The sequence below is a fragment of the Aulonocara stuartgranti genome (genome assembly GCF_965226115.1).
Source record: "Aulonocara stuartgranti genome assembly, chromosome: 4".
In the NCBI taxonomy this organism is placed as follows: domain Eukaryota; kingdom Metazoa; phylum Chordata; class Actinopteri; order Cichliformes; family Cichlidae; genus Aulonocara; species Aulonocara stuartgranti.
This window is the reverse complement of record NC_138942.1, coordinates 27,308,547-27,325,156: the sequence shown is the minus strand read 5'-3', so window position 1 is coordinate 27,325,156 and position 16,610 is coordinate 27,308,547. Positions and strand designations below refer to the sequence as shown.

The window sequence follows — 16,610 nt, the reverse complement described above, 5'->3', positions numbered from 1 at the left end:
GTCACAAATAATTGTGATCTGCACTGCCCCACTGTACCTCCCATTATTACTGAAAGAACCACAGCGGGGCTTCAACACCATAAGTCAAATGAAACAAAACTTTCACCGTGCTCCATTATGTTTGATGAAGTTCAGAAATGTTCAGAAACTATAAACTGGTGTGCTCTTGCCTCTGGTTGTATTTTTTTGTGTCAAGGCAGCCCTAACAGGGCAGCGTGACAGTGATAGCGCATTGTTCTATCAGTTAAGGCAGCATTTGTTCCCGCAGCATACAGCATATGTGACTCAGGAAACCAGATGGGCTCTGCTGTCTACTTCATCTTTAGGGATGACATTTTCTTCTTTGCAGTAAAAGTGTCACGGAGGGAAAACCAGCGCTTCATTTAGAGGAATAACATTAGTTAACTACTGGGCCAAGACGCTGCAGAACTGATTATATATGCTGCGGCACTCTGAAAGAAAAACACTCCGCTGTGTATTTTATCCTTATAATCAGAACTTTGAGTTGGTACTACATTAATGTTTTAAAGGCTTGCGGCTTTATGTGCGAGCCTCCTCACATCAAAGACAATAAAGCATGGGCCGTGCATGCAGGAACATATCAATCTGCTTTATAGCATTTTTAATTAAATTCAATTTCAATGCAATGCTATTCATAAAGCACCAAATCGCAACAATAGTCACCTCGAGGCGGTTTATATTTTAAGGTAGAGACCCTACAATAATCCAAAGAAAACCCCAATGATTGGATGACCCCCTATGAGCAAGCACTTGGTGACAGTGGGAAGGAAAAACTCCATTTTAACAGGAAGAATCCTCCAGCAGAACCAGGCTCAGGGAAGGGCAGGGCCATCCGGTACATCTGGTTGGGGAAAAGTCGTCCCTCTTCACCTGTGTGTAGTCTTTTCGGGTCCTCTGTGAGAGGCCTGGATGCTTAAGGGTCCTGCCTGGTATCATTGCCCCTCCTAGGACTGCACTTCTAGGCAAAAATCTTGGATGTCCTTCCTGGGATCTGCTAGAGTCACTCACTCTGAACAGACACCAGCAGCAAGAAAGTCCTGGGTTTGAATCCACCATGAGGCAAGGTTTGTGTGTTCTCCCCATGTCTGTTGATTCAGAATTTCTCGTAGGTGTGAATGTTTGTCTGTCTATGTTAGCTCTGCGACAGACTGGCGACTGGTCCAGGGGAGACGGGGGTTTGAGAATCTCTCTAAACATAACATCAAATAACTGAAAGAGGAGGCTGAAACAGGAAGGAGGCAACTGCCAAACAGAGGTGATTACGGCTTTGCCACAGACAGCTCAGCATTATAATGATAGATGGTAGCCACTCAAAGGTGCCCAAGGCTCATTATTTCCGAAGTTAAAAAATTGGATAGTGAATGAAGCAAATATTTTGGTCCAAGACTTTTGGCAGACTTCCTTGTAGCTTCATTGGACTTAAAAAAAAAATCCTGAGTAGATCTGTCTGTCTCAGATTTGCTGTGACTAAGAAAACATTAAAAAAAAACAGTCTGTGCAGAAGCACGACTTCAATTTAAACACGATTTAATTTCATGGAAGTTAGATTTGCTTGACTATATTTTGCATTGCCTCTGTGGCTTCACGTGAAAAGGTGGTGTGTTTGGGAAGTGATGCATGACAGACAGAGAGAGACTTCCTCTTTGAGTCAGATGCTGCTTGGAAAGTAGGCCTCCGGCTTTGCTTGGTTGGGTACGGGCCTTCAGACTCAGCGTGTAGTATTCAGACTGCAAGCCCTTCTGCTGTATGCACTGACAGCTCTTTCAGGCTCTCAGCTTAGAGCACTTCATGATTTTTCTCTCTCTCCTCTCAAATTGAGCCTCCTGGTGGGATTGTTGTTTCCTACCGACAACAACAGCAGGTATTTCATATCATCATCAACGCCACTCTGAAGGGAAGAAGAGTAGGAGGCTCTCGGAGAAAACTTGGCTCAGTCTCACTCATCAGGTTGCATTAGAAGGCAGGAGGAGCTTTGGTCATAACGCTTTTGCTCGCTGCTGCAATAAATCTGCAGTTTTTAGTGTTATTATAAATGACAGCACAGTGTGATTAAACATATCTATGTGGTGAGCAAACGAGATAAGCTCTCCCATGCTTCACGGCCCAGTAATGATAGTAATAATCCAGAACACTGTAACCTGTGATAAAAGCTTCCAAGGCTTAGCTAATGAATTTCTGCTGGAGGCTACTGGGGTCACTCGCGCGCGCACACACGCACACACACGCACACACACGCACACACACGCACACACACGCACACACACGCACACACACATGTTCATTCAAGATATGCACCCCTTCTTTTTTATTCAGAACTGCTAGAATTCAGGACATTAGACTAGCAGTTTCATTAGCAGCCATATCTCTGTGAAAGGCCAATAAACAAGAGTTTAATTTACTGGCATTGGCCTCAGGGGAGAGAGCTGACTGCAGGGAGCTTTGACAGCGTTACCCACGTAAGTAATATCATCTTCGCAAAAAATGATTCATTGTGTAACAGAAGTTGAGGTATGCTGGCAGTAAAACGTGGAATAATAAAGGAGATTCCATATAAAAGATGCACTGATGCAAATGTATCTTCAGCCAAAGGATCTGTGGAATGTGGAAATGTGAAATGAAAGATCTTACACTTGTGATGACTTTAGAATAGCATTATTGATTTCTTCATAAAACAGCCTCACGCTGCATTCGATTTTGTGCTGACGTCTAAATGGTTTTCTACTTCATTCCAGTATTTCCCTTTAATAGGATATTTAAAAGTAGAATGGGAGGCACTTCAGCAGAGCCAGTTCCCAGTTTGGATTCAGGAGACAAACACCCTCTCTACTTTTAAGATTAGACTTAAAACTTTTCTTATCGATAAAGCTTACAGTCAGGGATGGATCGGGTGATCCTGAACCCTTACTTAGTTATGCTGCAATAAGTCTGGGCTGCTGTCAGCTTTCCATGATGTTTATATGCCACTCCAGATTTAATTATTAGTTATTATTACTTTCTGCTTCTCTTCCACACTGTCATTTGTCTTGTCTTCCTCCCTTCACCCCCAACCGGTCACAGCAGATGGTCGCCCCTTCCTGAGCCTGGTCCTGTTGGAGGTTCCTTCCGGCTTAAAGGGAGTTTTTCCTTCCCACTGTCTTTACAATATAAAGTGACTTGAAATGACTGTTTGTTTGTTTTTTGACTCGGTGGTACATAAATAAAAACATTAAAATGTATTGTTCAGTTCAAAACTCTATCTGCTAGAGGCAAGTAAGATTTTACATTAAAACTCATATGATGTAAAATGTTTATATAATTGCTAAACACATGGAAAAGTTCTTGAACATAAGTGCAGGGATAAAAAAGCTTTTTCAATTTTTTATTCAACCAAATTATCAAGTATAAAAACAATTATTCTGTGCGGGGTGGGGCGGTGGGGGGGTCATGGCAAAAGAAACTAGCAATGCTAAACTAGAAATCCTTTCTTTCATAACAGTTCAACATTCTCTGACAATGTCTTCCTAAAAAAAAATGTGACCAACTCTTTCATACAAAACTCATCCACATCTTTATTTTAATACACATGCTGACTATTTCAAATCCCCCCTAATTTCAACAGGATTCAAATTCCATGACCCTCCCTTTTGAGCCATTCCTTGTTGCAAAGACCCACTCATGGTTCAACTTAAACTTTCAGGCAGATGGTCCCTCATTATCTTTAAGCATTCTGAGACAGGATGCATAACTCACTTGACTACAAGCTTCCAAACGCTCAAGATAACCTCAGACCATAAAATTTCCACCCTCATGTTTCACAGCTGGTATGAGGTTGCTCCACTGAAAAGCTGTCTTAATTATTTTGTACCAAACATGTCTGTCTTACCAGAGCATTTGTCATTACTCCAAATGCTCTGGTGTTTTTCCGTTTCATTGAAAAACTGTAACATTAACGGTATGTACTCTTTACAGCTCCTCTCACTCTGTCTTAAGAGTAGAAGAGGGTGAGTTCATTCAAGAATTGATAGTATCGATATAAATGTTGGTATTGATATTGGATCAATACTAGTGTGACAGGATCGATACTTTGTTTCTACCCTCAGTGTTCAGTATAAATCCAACTGAATTGTGTTAAATATTTTTTTTCTTTGGAAATGAAAAAATGTACCTAAAACCACTGTGGACTATGAAAAATGTCTGAACCTTTTTGTGTTGACTGTCACATCATGTTATATGTTATTTATAGCCTGTAGCACATTTAAAGAACAGAAACTGACTGGAAGTGCCTTAGAGACGGACACATTTACATTCCAGGTCTGTTTTTCCAAAAAACTGTTTCAGGATCCATGAAAAAAGCTGAGAGGTGTGTATTTGTTGTGGAACGCAAAACAGTGATTTAATGGTCATTAAGATCTGTTCATAATTTGCAAAATTGATGATGATTGATCTCAGAAATCGTGACACACTGCTCTCCCCTGCCTTGAGCTGCTTTTAAAGGTTAAACGTATATTTATATTTGGATCTAAATGCTTATCCAATGCAACTGTATTAATCTTATAACATCATTGGGGTGATTTTCTACCGAATTTGTTTTGACTTTAGAAGTGCATCACGTTCATAATATTTTATTTGTATTCAGGATTTTAAATGACCGGCCTGTATGACCACAAATCAAGCTATATACAGGGCTCTCTTAGGTCATTCGTGTATGGGGAAAGTGGGAGGGGGCAGCTACACAATCATAAGCCTTCTTATGAAGGCGAAGTTGGGTGCAGTGGGAGAGGAGCGCGCAGTGCTGCAACTGGACGGCGCAGCGGCTCGCATTGTCCCGGCCATGACGAGATGCTGTTTGTGACAGCGGTGTCGGGATGATAATGAACGTCTTCAGTAAGTGTTGGGATGGACGAGGGAGGTTTTAAGTCAGAGCGTGGTGGAATAACAGTGTGCTGTTGTGTCTCTTGGCTCCTCCGCGATGGTGGCACCCCCGTGCGCTTTCCCCTCTGCTATCCGGACAAGGGACGCTGGCAGAGGAGTGACAGACCGGAATCGGAATTCCTACAATTATCAGTCTCAGAATAGCTCGGCACGGGAGTAGAGGTACTGTCATGGAGAAACAGAGCAGAGCCAACAAGGAGGAAATGCTGACATCGAAGGAGGAGAAGCGCAAAGAGAAGAAGCCGAAATCTGGGAAGCTTTTCCGCAAAAAATCGTTAAAGTCTGTGGGGAGTTTTATGAACAGAATTATCAAAACTTTGGGCACTTTCACCCACTTTGGAGACGCTGACGCGCAGGACGCGGAGGATGATGATGGAGGGTTTCGGAATGGCGCACCTTGCACCCTCAGCGCCAGCTCAGGAATAATCAGAGAGGATGTACAAGTAGTTCGGGATCGGGTAGTGAAAAACACTTCGAGCACGTCGTCTTCTCTGTGCACCGGCAGAGAGAAACTACTTTACCAATACGGAGACAAAATCCCAGGTGTGCTGGGACTGAAAAACCACGGCAACACCTGTTTCATGAACGCCGTGGTCCAGTGTTTGAGCAACACCGACCTGCTCGCGGAGTATCTGGGACTGGAGCGATACAAGATGGACATGAGCCAAACCAGAATGAACGGGGTGGTGAAAAGCGACGGGACGAGGCATGTCAGGGGAGAAGTCACGGAGCACTTGGCGTCACTTGTCAGAGCCCTCTGGACTCTGGAGTACACCCCTCAGCTGTCTGTGGATTTCAAGGTACACCGCCCCCCCACACCACCACCACCACCCCGAATTTAGTCTGCAGGTGGTTGTGAGTTGTCTAACGTGAAAGGCACACATAGGCACAAAATGAAAGGTACTGGAAACAGTATTAAAAAGGGCACTGTAGCAACCAGTTAGTTACTGCATTATTAGCTCCTTGGTAAGTACAGGTGTTCTGTTTAGACACACATAATCACATGTTATTCAGACAGTATGCCTTTAACACCACTATGATTATTCTCAGTGTCCTGTTCAGATGATTATCATTTTGTATAATAGCACAGCACCAACTCCTCTGCCATGGTCAACAACAAGGGCGCAGTGCTTTGCCCTGACACTCCAGGGTTTCCCTGACAGGTGATAATGACACTGGTGCTCAGAGTTGCAGCAGTCTGAGGGCACAAGGTGAGCAGGTGCCTGGCTCTCATGCTGTTGCTGGGTTTGCACATGAAGACTTGATGGATACTACTAACAAAAACTTTAAAAAGGTTCACTCTGCTCGCATTATTTTATGAGCACTGGGTTAGAAGAGGTTAAGGGAAAAATCGTTTAGATTTACCTGACTTGGTCACCTCTATTTTACAGTATTTATTTATAGTAGGTGAAAAAGTTGTGATGCAAAGTGAGCACCAGAAAGAGATGATTTACTTTACACTTAAGAGACTTTCTTCCTTGAGGATCAGGGACAGTGAGCACTATCAGGAGACCCTCAGGCTTTTCCTACTCTACCCACGCTGAAGATAGGAGGGGAAATGCAACTGTACTTTATCTGCCTGAAGCTCTTCTTTGCTCTGGATTTCTCTGAGCCTTAGCTCAATGCAAGAAGTAGATAATATTGGAGCGGCGAACAAAGAGACTCACAATGGATCTATTCTTGGAAATGCTAATTACTCTGTGAAGATGACTGCTGAAAGATCTTGACCCCTGCAGCACAGACACGTGCATGATTTTTTGTCACACCTCATTGTGGTTACAGAGAAGCGGAAGGTTTACCTGAAAGCCAGATAGCCAGATTATCAGGATTTCGCAGCCTATAAACGGAGTGTTGATCATCACGGAGGTTATTTTTTTTTTGTCTTGACTCTTTTGCTGTCCCATTTGTTGTTCTCTCCGAAAAAGTCCCCCATCAAACATAATTGATGCTGCCAATAATTTTTCGATCCCACACTTTCATTTCCTTCTGATCTCGGGAGACTCTGATATCACATTTTATTACTAAAACAATAAGAGGAGAGCACAGAAACATCTTGCCAAGATTAAAAGAAAAAGAAAAAAAAACCTCTTCTTTATATGTGATGAGATGTTTCCTGCTATAAACAGACAAACACACACACACACACACACACACACACACACACACACACACACACACACACACACACACACACACACACACACACTGGATTTCTTGGCTGTGGTTTGTGACCATAGGAGGTCCAGAGTTCGTGCTGTCTGGGTTTTCTGAAATTGCCTGTTGAGTAATACCACAGCTGCCTGAAGGGAGGCATTATAAAATGATCAGATAGCTCTGAGGCCTGTTTCTAAGAGGCTAAATTAGCTCCCAGTTGCAGGAACTCCAGACAGCACAAACCAATAATAAACAATTCTCCACAAAGGACTAAGCTTTGCTTTAGTAGCTCTATTAATCTAGTCGTTTTTTAAGTTGATTATCTTTCTTTACTGGTATCTGAAAGTTGCGTCTTTTGTCAGAAGAGGACAAACCACAGTACCCATCTTCATATCAAATTGACTTTTATAAGAAAAGATAAAAGGCCAGGCTTGGAAAGGGTTCTCATTTTGAAAAGGACCCTAGGTAGAATTTATAGTGCCGCACTTTATATTTTAAGTAATGATGCTGCTGGTGGTGTAAATGTCGAATCATCCTGGTTTGATCAGCAGATCTTTACAGTTAATGACTCAGCAGAGGTCTGTTCCAGTCCTGCTGTGGAGGAAAAACAAGCTTTGTGCTACATTCCAGTACCACCTGGCTTATAGGACAGCACAGGTAGAAGGAGGGAGGCAGCTTTTATAAGTATTTGCAAAAAAACCAGAAAAAAAAAAGATTAAGTACCTCTGGGTTGCTTTGTGATAACACCAGCACTGGCAGTGTGTCCAAGGCTTCGGCTCCCACTGACGTGTCTCTCACATTGCGGCTGAGGTGCCGAGTTTCTTCAACCTGTGATCAGATGTGTTGTTTTGATCTGTTCATCGTCGCCCCCCCAACGGGGTGGTGTGTTTGCACAGAGGGGCCTAGATAGGAACGGAGCCTGAAACTCAAACAATTACTCAACAGCCAGTTTACTGGTTTCCATAACATGAGAGGCCTGAGAAAGAAGGGAGTTTGGGAGTTAGGGTGAGCAGGCGCGACGGCTGGACGGGAATCCTCCTAGCGGCGTGTATTGATAGGCCGGTTTGGGAAGCATATGCTGTGGTGAAAGTGGGTCTTTGTCACAGGTATGTGTGAGTAATTACGAGCTCCATGTTAAGGTTTGCACAATTATCTATGCTGCAGGGTGCAGAACATGACTCACAAAGAGATCTACATTAGACTGCAGTGATAGTGATAATGGTCATAGTGTTGTGAGCAGTGTTGGTCAAGTTACTTGAAAAAAGTAATCAGTAACTAATTACTGATTACTTCCCCCAAAAAAGTAATCCTGTTACTTTACTGATCACTTATTTTCAAAAGTAATTAATTACTTAGTTACTTAGTTACTTTTTAAAAACACGATTTACAACCCGAATAGGTGATAAAGTGATAGATCTTTCAGCCAAATTCTACCTTTTCTACATAATCCATCATACAAAATGTAATCAAATGGAAAAGTCCTTTTTTAAAACTTGTTTTATTAGTTTTAATCTTTTAACTTTATGCATCAAGCAAAAATTTAATTATATGCATTTCTTCGTCTTCTTCTTCTTCTTCTTCTGACTGGAAGAAATTTGTTTAATATTTAAACCTATTTTCTGCACATTCCAGCACATAAAATATGTATATTATGTAAAATCAAACTTAAAGTAAGGTCAGTACTTCCACGCTTTAAACGCTGCACGCTTGTACTCTCTACCGCACTTGATATATTATCCATTGTTGATCTGCACACAGATGTTGCCACACTTGCTTATGTCACTGTCATGAGACATTCTCGCAAAAAATCTCGGTTTTAGTAACTCAGTAACGCAGCGTTCCTACGGGAAACTAACGGTAATCTAATTACCGTTTTTGCAATAGTAATCCCTTACTTTACTCGTTACTTGAAGAAAAGTAATGCGCGTTACAAGTAACTGGTTGTGAGATTGTTGCTATTTTAACTGAATCAAAAATACACAAAAAAATATTTTAATAATTCATTTGATTACATTTAAGTTTTCCATGTAATATTGTTACATAAATACAAAATGTTCAATTTAATGGAATCTTACTATATATATATATATATATATATATATATATATATATATATATATATACATACATACATACCAAGCATATTTTTAATTGGTTAATGATTAATTATATGAATAAATACGCCTTTGATTTTATATATTTTTGTTGCATATTATTGAATATTATTGCTTCATAAATATTTGGAGGGCAAAAAACTATGAAGTAAGCACCGAGAGTTATATCACCAATGGTTAAAAAGGAACAATAATAATTTTAACAAGCGCCTGAAATCATAGGTTGAATGTTTAAATAGCTAAGTGGAAATGGATGAAATATAAAGCTGAACTTAAAAAAAAGTAAATAGTTAACTGATGATGGATGAACTGCATAAATATTTAACTTTGTCTAAATACAGTGGCTTGTTATCATTATATCAGAGACACCAAAACAACAAAAAACAAAAACATGGCCTTTTCCACAGCCTTAATTATATCACTGACACAATTGCCACCTTCAGAGGGCTGATGGTAATTACTGTTATTACTTTGCTGTAATGACTAGCTGCACAAAAGCTTTAGGTTAGCGCAGGTCATGGTTCACAGTTAATGTCAAAGCATTTCTTCAAAACGAGCCTGAATGCCTCAGGCTTGTTCCCCGGCTGTAAACGACTGCTGTACTAGGGCTGCTCAATTAATCGAATTTTAATCACGATTACGATCTGGGCTTTCAACGATCATTAAAAATGACTGAGCCGATTATTAGCCCCTCCCTCATGCTTTACTCTCGCGCTGCTCCGTGTGGCAAATCAAGCGCACTGCTCTGCATTTCGAACACGCGTCACAACAATTAAGAGGACCCGAGGGAAGCTCGGAAAGCTAAGCAGAAGTTATTTGGAGAGGAGTGGACTGCCGTTGGTTGAAAAGAGAGGTAAAAAAAAACAAAACTTAAGTGGTGTGGAAACATTATGGGTTCGCGGAGTCAGACGTGGATCAAGTAGACACAGTGTGTAAACTTTGCTATGGTGTCGTAGCTGCACCACAGAGCAACACTGCAAAGTTCACATTTTTCATTTATTTCTTATATTGCAAACATTTGCACTGTTATCAGTATTTGCACACTATTTTATATTATTTTTTAAAGTCATTATTCAATACATTGTTATTGTTAAACCTTTAAAGCCGGTCAGAGCAGGATGCTCGTTTTGTGTAACTATTTTTAAATCCCTGTAGAACCTGAACGCTAAGCTAGCACAATAAATTTTTTTCCATATGAAACCAGAGGAGTTGTACTTACTTCTTATGCCATCAGCTTGTCCTCGGTCACGGTTTCCTTCCACATATAGCTTTGCAAAAATTGCATAAAAAGAGCTTGCAGGAACAAAAACATAATATTCCAGAAACACTTTGCCGATCCGATCAGCTGTTCTTAACACTTCCCACATTGAAAAAGACATCAACGTGAACTATCGCAAGTGACGTCATTTTTGCGGAAAATTTAGTTTTTTACTTGTAGGCCTTAGAATTGCACTGCTGGAAATAGTTTATTTTGATGCACATGCACATTCTTTGCAAATTTGCATCATAGGATTGTTTTTTTGTTTTTCCTGCAGTATATAAAAATTGCTGTATCTCCAAAAATAAAACTATGAAGACACTCAAAATAAATTTCCTGTTGTTGTAAACTATTTTTTGCAACTTTTTTGTATTTAAAGTTTTGAGGGATAAGCCTCTTAAATTTCTCCAAGTAGAAATATATGTAAAAACAAAAACGATTTTCAATTTTTTTGTAGTTTATTGCACTTTTTTGCAATTAATGTAGTTACTATGGACTTAATGCATACACATTATTAAAATATGGGCTATAACAGTTGTATTGATGTATAGCAACTTGAAATGCTCCCACAAATGGCACTACAGCATGTAAAAAAAAATAATATAAGCTCTGGCGGACGAAATAAATATCGTCAAATAATCGTGATCTCAATTTCAGTGAAAATAATCGTGATTATCATTTTTGCCATAATCGAGCAGCCCTATTACTAGACTGATTTTCCCCTGATTGGTCTCATTCAGAAATATCTGTAATGTAAGGTATGATAGTGCGATCCTAGGCTGGGCTGTTGGACCGAATGTAAAGTCTGTTTAGATCTTACAAGACACATATTTGAGACTGCAGAGGGTTTATTTCAAACACTGGTACATGCCTAAGACTTTTCATAGTAAAGGTACACCATCTATACTGGTAAAAATAAGCCATCACTGCCAGTGTCACTTTACCCATAACCCAGTGTTCATGGTCTGACTCTGCAAATAGCTCTGATTAGAAGTCACCATAGTCTACCATAATAAAATATGTAGCTTCTGCACAATCTCATATTATGTTGATAGTTCGTGTAGCAGCATCATAGTTTTGATTTAAAAAAAAAAAGACCACACTTGGAAGAAGTTTGCCTTCAGAACTTCCAGTTTTTGATACACAATTAACAGTGTGAAAGGTCCAATTAAAAAAAAAGTCACAATCCTTCCCTAAACAAAAATAAACCCCAACTGGCAATTGGTTTTGGGGTTTCTTTTTGCAGAATAAGACCTCTAAGTCCAAAAATTATAAGGTACTTAATGACAGTCCTGGAAGGGAATTAGTGTGATGCTCCAGTGGCAACATGAACATGGTGATATCACATACACAGTAGCTTCCAGGTGTTATCTTCAATTCAATTCAATTCAATTCAATTCCGCTTTATTTACATAGCATCAACTCAAGGCTCCTTGTATTGTAGGATAGAGCCCCTACAACAACACAGAGAAATCCCCCTGTGAGCAAGCACTTGGTGACAGTGGGAAGGAAAAAATCCCTTTTTTCCAGGAAGGAACGTCGGAAAGAACCAGGCTCAGGGGGCGGCAGCCATCTGTCGTGATTGGTGGGGGGTGAGATGAGGAACACAAGACAAGCGACATAGTGTGGAAGAGAGCCAGGGAAAATAACAAGTAATAATTTAAGTGTGGTGTATGAACACATAGTGAGTGAGGCCCGCAATATTTGCAAAAACATACATAATTTCATATATATTTTCCTCAGGGATTATTAAAGTATTCTGATTCTGAAAAAGAGTCTGTTCAGATGCTTCAGTTTTATTGTTTTATGACCTCACAAATGACTTGGCTCGTGATTAATTTTAAAAGCTAAAAATTCTCAATAATGTTCTGACAGCATAGGCTTTGAAGCGAGTTGACACTGTTGTGTCAGCTGACGGGGACGCCTCCTAAATGAGGAGAGATTTCATGTCTCAGCTGACCTTGAGAATGCCTCCAGAAGAGGCTGAGGAGGTGGCCTAAGATGGGTCTTGGCTTCTCCAGAAGTCTTCCAGACTCAGATGTGGGATAGCAAATGGAATAACAGTGAATGGATTGATACTATATATTTTTAGATTATATTGATATACGCTACCAAGAACAAAGACTGTGTACTATAGAGCTAATGTTATCTGAGCATTTTCACAGAAGGAGGCCGGGTGAATCATAAACTGTTGAAAGTGTCAGGGTCCTCACAGGGTTAACATAATGGAAATGTTGGTCAACAGAGGCGTGGATTTCCAGTTGTTTCAGCTAAAAATAGCAGCTCTGTATTCATTAACTGTGGTGTCTCTTCCGACTGCCGTATCTTGTAGCTATTGCAGTGACAAAACTCTTCACTTTTTGCTTCCTCGAGATGCATGAGGCAAGGGAAACTTCACTTTCATGACAAGATCAGAAGACAAGATTAGAGAACCTTATTGCTCAGCCGAGATTATGCCAGCATTTTTTATGTTTATGAATTTTTATGTTCACTCAGCCGAGATTATGCCAGCATTTTTTATGTTTATGAATTTTTATGTTCACTTTTTGCTCCTGTCCACATTTCAGTAATTACTTTGAAGAGGCAGTCCCAGCTCCACATCTATTCCTCTATCCTCCTAACAAACAGCTGCACACAGTCAGGCTGGACAGCTGCCCAGCACAACTGCACCTTTTATATTGCGAGCTGAAGCAAAATTCATTTACTTGCTTTTGCACAAGGACACTTCAGGGCTGGTTTAGCTGTTTTTTGTTTTGTTTTTTTAAATTCAGCATATCTACCCATTTATTAAAGAACTGAAATGGTAGCTCTCGACTCCCAATCCTCCAGCTTAGGCAGACACCCTACATCACGTTGGGGTGTAATAGCTTTAAGAGGCATATCACATATTAGTGTCAGTCTTTTGTTCCCTCTGCAATGATCTCTCATCACAGCCTCTGCTTCTCCGGGCTGCCAGCTGCAGTTCACGAAGCAAATTCTTTGCCTAACTGAGTTGTGTGCAATTCACATGTGAAGTGACATTAAACTGTACTTGAGTTGATGCAGTCTTCAACCTGCTTTTAAGCAAAATGTTATCCGCACCTCTTGTTTGATATGAAAATCTTGAAATTTTAGTTAAATTAGACAACAAGGTGGGTAGATGATAAATGCAGATTGGCTAAACTTTTACTAGAAAGCATGTTTTTTTAAGTATTACACAAAAGGCAGATTTTGCACATTCTTAAGTCAAAGCGTGGGCTGGGCTGAGACGAGGGAAGCGTGAAGTGCGTTAGTGCAAATTTGCAATTCTGGGATTCCTCTGATCAGCGTTCTGTGGAGAAGCCCAGGGTACATCTGCCCATTCAGGAGGCTCAGCTATACCAGCGAACACACTGGGGCTGTTAAAACCAGTAAACAAGCAGTCCAAGAGATTCGCATATTGTGGGAGTAACTTGTGTAGAAAGGATATCTTAACGAGGCACTTTTTTGGGTTCTCCTGACACTGCTTTAAATCTAACAGGCTGTCAAATTATAAAACTCAAATAACAACCAAAACAGAATGGGGGAGTATGTGAATGGAATAGATATTATTTTAATGAAGGTTTCTCTCTGAAGTCGATCCATCCGTTGAAATAAATAAATAAATAAAATAAGAGACTTAAATTGTGTCTGCTTTTCTTTTCTTCAGGCTACAGTGTCCAAGTATGGATCACAGTTTCGTGGTAATTCCCAGCACGATGCCCTGGAATTTCTCTTATGGCTTCTGGATCGCGTCCACGAAGACGTCATTCTGGCCTCCCACAATAACAACAACAAGACCAAAGCTCCTGGAAAGGTAGGACTGAAGCAGTTAGCATGTATGCAGTTAATTTCCAAAATTTACATAGAAACTCTTGGAAATGATCTTCGTAAAGTCATAAAAGTATGTAAAATACATCACATCTGGATCTCAGCTCTACAGACACATCAGTAATAATTTAATATAAATGATCTACTTGCTTAACTAATGCAGAAGTAATACGTGACTAAATATGTGATTTAATGAATAATCTGTTTCTCCTTCTTTGGCTTGATATATTATACAGGCATTGTTATTTCATGAGCTTAAATAATATTTAAGGAGTCATAATTTTGTCAATGTTAATCAAACTCAACGCACAGTTATATAATTAGGGTTATGAATCAGTGTGTTTGTAATGTAAATTGTCTAAACGCTCCACTGTACATTTGGTCTTTGTTTATGCATCTATACTATTCATGGCCTGTAGCCGTGTAGCTAATGAGAGAGCATCCATCATTCAGATCTCATGTGCTTCTCTTCCCCCCAGTGGCTCATATCTCGTGTTGTTTATTATCAAGCCAGCGAGTCTAACCTCACTGATAACGTCCCGACTGGCTTCGATAATTCCACAGATAACATCGCCATAGTCACATCTTCACAGGTCAGCTTCGAAATTTGTCTTGCAAAGCAGCTTTTCATGTCACCAGATGTAATGTGGCAATCTGCACTTTGCAATATTGCCCTGTGTCTAATGCATTGCCAGTGGACAAAGGGAATACAAGTATGGCAATTTGATTTGTTCTCAGCATGTCTTCTCCTGAAGCCATGCCTGCAGGCACGATGCATCCAGATACCCCTTGAAGAGAACTTTAAACTGCTCTGCCGTGAGACATTAAAGCAGAATTTTCATGCATTATTAAAAATATGTTTTTACTTCTGAAATAGATATACCTCTTTATTTGAAGTGTTATTGGGCTGATAACCAATTTATGAGAAGTGCTGTTGGTGAGTCATTGCAAATAAATCCACTCATCTCACTGCCCCATGTTTCTCAAGGCAATAATTTAATGTGTTGTTTCAACATGTGATTGTGAGATAGGGATAAAGAAGCCTGACACTCCCAAGGTTATATGTTAATTAGCTTTAGATATGAAATATGCCTTTTTCCATGAGTTTCGTATAATTGAGTTATAATACATAAATGAATGGTAGTTATATAGTTTCTTTCTACTCAATTTGAGCACTCAAAGCACTTTGTATTGCAAGTCTCATTCACCCAGTCACACACAGACACATTCAAAAGCGCTTTTATCTGTGCTTAAGTGCTTTTTATCTTTGATCACTCACACGTCAAAGATACTTCGACTGTAGATTAAAAACTTTACATCTACTAATTTCAATTCGTAGATGACCCACACTGCCACCTGAGTCAGAGCCGCCCAATGTAGGGGAGTAAGTCACTATTTGTAAAACAGCGAAACAGCCCAAAATATGCATTCATAATCAAACTTTTCCTGGAAAAAATATGGTTTAAGTTAGTTAAAAATGCAAATGTTAGAGATTATAGTCCAAATGTATTCTCTGTAAAAAGATTGTGTAGAATATGACTTTTGATCCTTGTTTATTTTTGTTTGGGTATGAACACGTCATCTGGACAAATTTCACCATCAGTACTAGATTTGCTAACGAGCAGCTGTCTCTACATCTAGTCAACTTTCACTGATTTTGGATCATCAGGTTAAATTTTGAGTGTTGTTTTTGAATTGTTTTCTTGTTTGAGTTTAACCTCCTAGGATCTGGTGTCCACATATGGGGACATCACATTTTGGGTTGTCTAGACCACAATACAAAAGTTTGCTCTTTCAAATGGCTTTCAAATGAGCCTTATTGCTCTAAGCGGCACAACTATTGTTTCTCATTTTGTTTTTGTACTCAGGAAAAGTGCTGTTGTGTTTAGAGACCAAATAAAGAGTTTTGCACATCATTACTCAGTTGTACTTTATAGTGTTGGATCGAACACTAAAAAGCCCAAATAGCAAAGAGAAATTAAAAATGCATGCCATGAAAAAATTTGGGCCTCAGGAGGTTAAACAGCCTTTTAACAACAAACAGCTGTCCAAGCAGTGGCCAAGAACATGTTTCAGTACAGCAAATGCATCAATATCGAAAGCTGAAAATGGCTCTTGTGTACAGTGTAAAAGATGTTTACATAAAAGTGCAGTCGACATCAGAATCCAGTTTAAAACCAAGTAGCAACCTTGGAATCCAAATGCCCTCTTTAAACTGGCTTCAAATTTTACAGAAGTAATAGTCATGGTTACAGTCTAAATTTGGGTATCTTTATGTCTAATCTCTTTGCAACTAGATTTGTCTTTTATATGTTTTCTAGACA

General features: G+C 39.8%; 1 protein-coding gene across 1 annotated transcript in view; it reads left to right on the top strand.

Moving 5' to 3' along the window:
• Positions 1–4,745: 4,745 nt before the first annotated feature.
• Positions 4,746–16,610, top strand: part of usp43b (ubiquitin specific peptidase 43b) — an 86,508-nt gene continuing 74,643 nt past the window's right edge. The window contains exons 1-2 of the mRNA XM_082531937.1: positions 4,746–5,732; positions 14,126–14,272. Of these exons, the coding sequence (XP_082388063.1) occupies positions 5,103–5,732; positions 14,126–14,272 (777 nt within the window). The 5' untranslated portion in view covers positions 4,746–5,102. The remainder of the gene's footprint in view (positions 5,733–14,125; positions 14,273–16,610) is intronic.